Below are 8,356 nucleotides of genomic sequence, written 5' to 3' on the forward strand. Positions count from 1 at the left end.
TCCTATTAGACATGATAAAGAAGCCTTTTGAAACGTTAAGTCAAATGCCTACCATGCCACTCTCTTCTTCCCCTTGGAGGAAGAGGATGTTGAGACTTTAATACGTTTCTCAATATATTACGCTAAGCCACTGTGGTGGAGCTTACTTTAATGCTGATGTTTTCAGCACTTATGCATTTTAATTCTTTAGCATTTATTCCTGTTAACGTGAAATGTCAAGATATGTATGTACTATTCACTCATTCCAAACATTTAAACAATATTGTACTTCACATAACCTTCCCACCTTCCTCTTCATAAATACAAAACATGACAGATGCATGAAACAAACATTTAACTTTAAAGAAAAAAAAAAAGGTAACGTAGCACTTAAGATTTCCTTACCTGTATATTTGTTCATAGGAGATAGGGATGTAGTCACCAGGACTCTGAGTTAAAAGCTGATCTATGGCACTGTCCAACTTTGGCCAATATGTGCTCTTATAGTCTTCAATTGTTATAACATTCATTACTACAAGAAAAAGAGAAAACTACATTTAGTAACTTCAGCTAAAAGATTAGAAGCAAGTAAATGCTTTGCAATTTCAGATCACACCAATAAACTGGCCAGAAAAACTGAGAACAGTTCATTTCAACTAAGATAACCTCATCTAAAACTAAAACCCAGACTTGAATTTGTACCTTTTTATTTACAGAAAATAAAATAAAATCAGAAAACCTGCCAAATCAGTGCTTGCATATTTCTTAGAGGCCCAAGTAGCAGGGAAAAAATCAAACTCCTGCGAGTTCTAGCATGACAACGTAATAATTAAAAAAACAAACTGTAGTCCAGTAGTTAATCCAGATTAATAAATTACACAGCTTTGTGGGAGTCCAGAATCAACAATTAACACTGGGTCCTCACATGCAGGAAAACAAGCTTTGGCCAAGACCCAGCAGTTTTTTGAATTCTCCTTCCCAGCAGATGTATTAATTTTACAAGTCTCAGGTGGGACTGCAAGCTTCCTTGGCCTAAAAGCTTGTGCAATTCCCTCTGCCTTCAACAGCAGTTAGGATCCCGGACAACTTTTTTGGATTTGTATTACAGTTCCACTTCTAGCAGGAACAATAATACTCCTTTTCCAGATAAGAATCAACACAGGGAAGAATAGGAGGCATTTAGTGTTCCCCATCATTCCCTGATTTTCCTCCTGAGCTTCTCAACTGCACCCTCTTGTGCGAGCCACTCAGCATGCCTTCACAGACACAGAAGAGTTTTAATCTGTTTTTTCAGGGAGGATTTCTGAACTAACCACACGTGACTCAGTTCCAATAGCAGCCAGGGTAGAAGGGTTAGCACCTTCCCTTCAGAGACATACTCACAGGACTACCTTGCTGGCTTGTCACACCACCGCAGCTTCACAGCAGCCACTCAAAACAAAGCCCTCAGTAACTAAGAGCACTGGGTATAGTTCATATCAAAACTATCCAGACCAGTAAATCTAAAGTCATTTCTTCTTTTGAACTCCACATGTGCATCTGGGCTATATGGAACAGAGAATAAAGACAGTTCCCCACCCCTAACAATTCAGTTTAGACACCAGATTGAAAAGAAATATTTTGAGTAGGGCTACATTTTAAATACACGTGTAAATGTAGATTCACTGGTGGGTTTGTGGAGCAAGATTTCTGAAACATTTTCAAAAGGGGTTGAAAGGATCTGGGTAAGTCACTTTCAGCAGAATTATGAAGAACAACTCTAGGGAAATACAGGCAAAACAGTTAACAGTTATCATGAAAAAAAATAAGAGTATAAAGAGAACGTGGAATAGAGAGGTGCAAGACAAGAAAGTGTTTGAACACTATCTGTAAGAGCGGGTATTACAGATTCCTGTTGTGTGTCTTTTTAGAGTATTTCAGCCAGAAACCTTGCTTAGTGAGGAATGTCAGTGCAGTACTCCTAGCCCTCTCCTCACCCAACTAGCCATTGGTTCACTTTTGCTTCATACCCACTACAGAAACAGATCTAGTTAACATAGTATGTGTCTGGCTAGTGAGCAGGTCACCACCACCAAACGCTGCAGGATGCTGCTCAACAATCCAGCCTGCAACCTGGAAGTATGACACTTGTTTGCTAACAAGTTGATGAAGGTTATGGGTCTGGGTACGCAACTACTGGAACATAAATGAACACGTCCAGCAAGTCAGCTCCACGATGTAAAAGCATCCCTGCATTCAGGAACAGCGCAGCACCTGTCTGACAGTAAATCCACCCCTTACTCATCTGTCTCACAATAACTTGCTTGAGTTCTTGTCCCTTACAGAGCCAGGCAGATGTTCTCAGGAACAGCTTCCATGTAGGAGCTTTACTATTCATGCCTACACTCAGCAGCAAAATTTGAGCATTTGTCTCTCACTTTGTTACCCAAAAAAGGTGAGTCTCCACAAAAGTGCTCTGTTCTACAGAAAACATTAAACTGAAGTCAGCACAAATATTAGACTAAGTCTTAAGATTTCAATGTATAACCACACCCACATGTGGTTTAACATATTAAATAAGCTCTACTCTACTTGAAAGAAAATAGTCAAGTAAGAAATGACAGCACTGCAAAATAATTTTTTAAGAGGCTGTTGAGATGTCAATTTATCTTTTTTACAATACGGAAAAAGAAAGTAGCAGCAGATGGGAAGGCCTGCCCATTAGAAATGCTGCACAGGTAAAGGACAAAATGCTTTTACAAACAGCCCCAGGAGACTTGCATAGGAAACACTGATGAGTTCAAAGTAACATTCTAAAAAAAGCTTCATTTTTATTCAAAAGACTCTTACAAGTATTATTTCATTTGATTTCCACACTAGTTCTGAAACTAAGCCAACCATCATATTTATATAATTAAGAGTCCAAAGACAACACACTGAACAATCATTATTTTTATTCTTCTAATCCAGAAAGCTAAACACTTTAAAATTTTAATAAGTGTCACAAGTTAGTAACATCCTTTTTTTCTGGCTTTGCTTACACACACACAAAAAGTGAAGGATGACTTAAAGTAGCACCCTCCGAATACAAACTGCAAGAACAACCTCAAGACCAGGATGGAAAAGAATCACACACATTCTTGGAAAGAAAAGACAGACTGCCCTTTTAGACACTTCTTTAATTTTTTACTCTTCCATCTTTTAAGGATGTCATTCTTAAATGTTTATCCCTACATTAGGTATTCAAGATTTAAAAGGATCTGTCCAGCAGTCTCCATTTCCAAATCACAAGGAAAGGGTGATCCTAAAAGATGATTTTAATTTTGTGAGATTTATTAAGTTTCTGGAAAATGACACAGGCGTTTTGTAACAAAGTATGCTAGAATGCATTATTTTATCCAACTACAGCAAGTTTGGAGTGGGGCTGGGAGAGAAATCAGTCTGATCGAGTGGAAAGGAAGCCAGTATTTTCCAGCAAAATATAAAAGGCTTCACAAGTAGAGCTTGAGAAGCAACTGCTGCTTTTCCATATACAGTAAAGTTCAAAAGAAAAACCATTTAAGTCAAATGCAGCAGTGAAACCATTTAAGTGAAAAAGAATATGCATGAGCTTCATATCATAACCTAGATATTTCAGTATCTGAGCCATAATTGAAACACAGCCTGCTCTAAGCTAGCAAATTCTGTGGTATCAACTTCAATCAGAACAATGTCAAAAAACACCAAGATTTTTAAAAAGCCCATGAGTAGGTATACATCCCCCATGAAACTGATAAGAAAACCTTACAAACACACATAGCTCAAAAAAGATGCTGGAACAGTAAGAGGCACAGAACATGAAGAACAGAGTAATAATTTTAAAAGAAATAAAATGATAGTGTAGGTTTTGTTATTTAGATGAGACAACCTGAAAAGCTATTCAAAATGCTTCCTACGTTCACATATAAAAAATATTCTTCTTTTAAAACTATAGCTAAAAAAGCAGAGGACAGAGCAGGTCAGGTAATCCAACCTACTGTCAAGGAAGCAGACATCGGTCTGACAATTATCTGTCATTTTTTCTGACAATAAAAATCAAAGAAAGCAGCTAAGCATCTTTCAGAAGCTTTATTTCATCGAACAAAGTGACACATATGAAGCTTTACTGCTTAATTAGCAATGCACCCTACAATCCTAAAATATTTTGCCAAAGTGTATAAACTCTCCAAGCAGATGTCTGAGACTAATCTACAGACTTGCAGCTATTGCTGTGGCTCTACACTCTCCCTTTTCTCAGCCATCATGCACACGTTTACACAATAGATTTTGCTATACCCCCTGCCTGACACATCCTAGCATACATTAGCAAGTTTACGAGTTTGCCCTGTATTTGCTTTCAATTCTATTCTATTTTTATTGCATGTTTCTCAGTCTGCCTTAAGACTGGTGAGTAAAAGTAATGTTAAACTTTTTCTTCATCAGACAATTTGCCTACGCAGCAAGGCACATACACTGCACTGAGCTACATTATGCAACAGGAGAGTCAACAGATTTAATGGATGTGCCAACGCTCAGAGCCACATGTGCCCACCCTAAATGGGACTGGCATCGAATACATTTATAATCATCCTTGCTTGAAAAGGATAAAAAAAACAAGAAGGAAACCTCTCATTTTCATCACAATTCAGACACACCAGAACTACTAGTACAGAAGAGTTTTCCTTAAAGTATTAAATGCTCTTACTCTTATTTTCTCCCTTATGGCCTTTGAAAAAATATTTTTCATAACACTATTGCTCTAGAAATCTATAACTGTGGCTGAAGCTTATCAATTATAAATAAAGGTTTAATTATAAGTTTGCCAAAACATGGGAAATTTTCTTAAGGTGCTTTACTAGAAGAAAAGCTATTAAATGAACCACACATTATTATACCTTTTTAGTTCTCAGTCTCACCTAAATCTCAAGGAAGGAGAACTGGATTTGGCCCCTTAGAAAGATTTAAAGGGTTTACATCTCTACTTCCTTCATTATTCTGCCAGCTGAATTAGACCAAAAAAGGCGCACCAGACAGCTTTAGTCTGCAACTACGAACATGAACAAAACCAACAAGCTGCAAGTAATCATACAGGCATTGGAATTTTTGTTTTGGAGGAAAGAATCAAGAGGGAGAGACCCATCTGAGTATCAGAGGCACTCCAATTTATCACAGGATTGTTGGAAACCATGTATCACCCACATTTTTGAAGGTCACCTGTAGGATAACCTGTCTAAGACTAAGTCTCTGCATCATGAAGCAAGCAAGGCATGAGTCCTTGCTCAGTCAACTCAAGAAGTTCTTCATGCAGCAGAGAACAGACAACTTTCCCATCAAGCTTAAGGCTGACAATCAGCTTCTCTACACATGTTCTGCCATTGGTAAGAGAGCAGGCAGGAGGGGATCTAGCACACACCATCTCCCTTTTCATTGTACTTTTACATCAAAACTGACATTTCTCCCTTTTTCTATATATGAAAATTAAACAGAGGAGATTAAGGGATCCTCTGCCAGAGCCAAGATTAGAACAGGCAGGATCCCAACTCAGCCCCTGTACTTTCTCAGTCCATACGACTTCACTGGACTTGTTCTGTTCATATACATGTATCATGAAAATCATCCAGAACACAAAGTTGCAGAAAAGTTCTAATGAACTTAACTCAGATAATTTTGTATTTTACAAGAATTTTAATCTTATTTATAACAATACTTAACATCAGTAACACAGATGTTGTGTTGGGATACCAATGCTTGAGAAGTGAAAAGAAGAACTCAAAAACCACACTCTAAGCAAAAAAATCATGCACTGCTGCTTCTTCTCCCCCTCAGACATAAATTGCAGATTAGCTGGAAAGTCACCTTCCCATTTGGTGAAGATCCAGCTTGAAAACCACTTTCATTCTGAAATAGAAGGAAAAACTAAGACTCTAAATTTCCGGATTGGGAATTCAAGAGCTTAGTTTAGCAAGGCCAAACGACATTTCATTTCGTCTGTCTCAAGTGTTTACCAGCCACCCCAAGGTACCTGGAGCCCTGACAAGCAAGGCAGGCACAGAGCCAGAGAGCTCATGGAGTCTGGGAGCCACAACTTCAAAGCAGCCAGCCTTGGCAATGTGCCTAGAGCCATGAAACCCAGGCTACCAGAGAAGCAGGGATCCAGAAGTCTGAACTTCAAGCTTCTGATTGGCTCTGGAGCTGAGCTGCTGAGGAGCTGGACAGGCAAACTAGCACCGAGGAAGGAGTGGAAACAAAAAAAAAAAAAAAAAAAAAAAAAAGTGTGTTTCCCATCAAAATTTCATCATGACAGTTACATGGATATATTTCCAGGAATACTTTTAACTAGCCAAATCCAAGTTTTCCGACAGCCATTAGAGAAAAGAACGTATTTTGCCCAGAGTTGTGACTTCTGGAAATAAAAGTAGAATTGAAATGAGCAGAAAAAAAAATCTTATAAAAAAAAAATTTCCTTTTCCTCAACCTTAGCTCAGCAAAACAACTGCAAAATTTGCCATTTCCGTTAAAAGCTACATGCAAAAAATGATTTAGAAAATTTTGGGGGAGAGGGGGGCGGTGGTAAATTCATCTCCAGTTGGTCTCATCAGGCCTGGGCAGAAACGTGCCTCCCAGGATAGCACACCCCTTCCAAGGGCTCTGCACAAACTGCCACCCGCCGTCACAATCACAGATTTCACCTTCAGGTTTGGCAGGAAGAAAAAGTCTTCAGGAAAACATGACTTGAGCTAAAAGCTGCAGGAAAAGCAACAGTGCCTCTGTAGAGCTGAAAACCCTGCCTACACTCGCTCTCCCAGTTCTACAGCCAGATCTACCACATCACCGTGCCGTGACAGGAAAGCAGCAGCAGAAGTTGGGGTGTGTGCACGAAAGGTTATTTTCTCCCTCCAAGGCGCCTTAACCCATTAGATTTCGCTCCGAGAAGCCTCTCGGGCCAAGCCCCACGCAAGGGACCCGTCGCAGGACCGAGCCCAGCCTGGCCGCGGGAGAAGAGGGCTGGGGGCAGGGAGCGGCGGAGGAGCGCAGGCTGAGGAGGGAGCGGGGGCCAGAGCCGCCCGGGGACGAAGCCCCCCCCTCCCGCCCCATACGCCCGAGGCCCCCGGGGGGAGGGCAGGGCGGTCACTCACGGAACTTGGAGGTCGAGGCGTTGATGTTGATGGCGGCAGCGATGGCTCCGGCTCCCCCCTTGCCCGCGGCGCCCCCCGGCTCGCAGCCTCGCAGCACGCCGTTGGCCTCGGGCACCGCGGGGAGCTCCGGCCCGGCCGGCGGCCCGGCGGCGGGGCCGCGCAGGAGGCGGTCACCGAGCGGCGCCGCGGTGGGGCCCAGCAGGTGCCGCCCGTAGCCGCCGGCACCCCAGTTGTTGTGGTTCTGGTCGTCCATCATGGCCTCGCAGCCGCCGCCGCCCTCCTCCTCCATGCTCTCCTCCTCCATGGCGGCTGCCTGCCTGCCGGCGCGGCGGGGAGCGAGGCGAGGCGGAGCGAGGGATCACCGCCCGCCGCCCATGGCGGCCGCTCTCCGCCCGGCGGGGCTCGCCGCGGCACGGCTCCGGGCACGGCCCGCGGCCGCCAGTCCAGGCTCCAGCCGCACAGCGCGACACTTTGCGACAGGCGGAAGACGGCAGGCGGGCCGGACGCTCCCGCCGCGGGGCATGCCGGGGAGTGTAGTCCGGCAGGGCGGAGCGGCGATTGGCTGGAGCGCGGAAGAAGGCGGGGCCGCCCGCAGTGCATTGTGGGGCGGCCGTAGCTCTGTGGGACGAGGTTCTCGTTTCCCGGTTCCTCCCAAGCCCAGGGATTAATTTTAACGGGAGAGGAGGGGAGGCTGCAGCGCGTCCCGCGGTTGGCTTCCGTTTCCCGCTGAGGGGAGAGCCGCTGGCCTGCCCCCCGCCGAGGCCGGGGCCTGCGCTCGCTCCCGGGCCCTTTGGCTACATCCCCCTCTAGCGGGAAAGCGCCCCACAGGCAGCGGCGTCCCGGCGGGTGACGGGCACTGCGGCGGCGAAATGTCCCTCAGAACAACACTGAAACACCACGCTTCCCACTCATGCCCCAATCCAGGCTGGGCGATGCGTGGATTGAGAGCAGCCCTGTGGGGAAGGACTTGGGGGGGATTAGTGGATGGAAAACTGACTGTGAGCCTCCAACGTGCGCTCACAGCCCAGAAAGCCAACCGTCTCCTGGGCTGCATCCAGAGAAGCCAGCAGGTGAGGGAGGGGATTCTCCCCCTCTGCTCCGCTCTCAGGAGACCCCCCGGCAGTGCTGTGTCCAGCTCTGGGGGCACCAACATCAGAAGGACATGGACCTGCTCAAGCAGGTCCAGAGGAGGCCACAAAGATGGTCAGGGGCTGGAGCAGCTCCCCTGTGAAGACAGGCTGAGA

The 8,356-nt window shown here is 44.6% G+C and overlaps 1 protein-coding gene across 4 annotated transcripts in view; it reads right to left on the bottom strand.

Moving 5' to 3' along the window:
- CACUL1 (CDK2 associated cullin domain 1) overlaps positions 1–7,581 on the bottom strand; it is a 53,104-nt gene extending 45,523 nt beyond the window's left edge. For 2 of the 4 annotated variants that reach the window (XR_012629729.1, XM_074875394.1), the window contains exons 1-2: positions 7,113–7,573; positions 385–511 (exon numbers count right to left, since the gene is read on the bottom strand). Coding sequence is in view for 2 of the 4 variants with exons in the window: in XM_074875394.1 (XP_074731495.1) it covers positions 385–511; positions 7,113–7,416 (431 nt within the window). In the remaining 2 variants the exon portion in view is untranslated. Of the gene's footprint in view, positions 1–384; positions 512–7,112 lie in introns of all 4 variants that reach the window. The other 2 variants (XR_012629730.1, XM_074875396.1) reach the window with 2 other exon arrangements.
- Between the last annotated feature and the right edge of the window lie 775 nt (positions 7,582–8,356).

Source organism: Strix uralensis, chromosome 7, assembly GCF_047716275.1.
Source record: "Strix uralensis isolate ZFMK-TIS-50842 chromosome 7, bStrUra1, whole genome shotgun sequence".
In the NCBI taxonomy this organism is placed as follows: Eukaryota; Metazoa; Chordata; class Aves; order Strigiformes; family Strigidae; genus Strix; species Strix uralensis.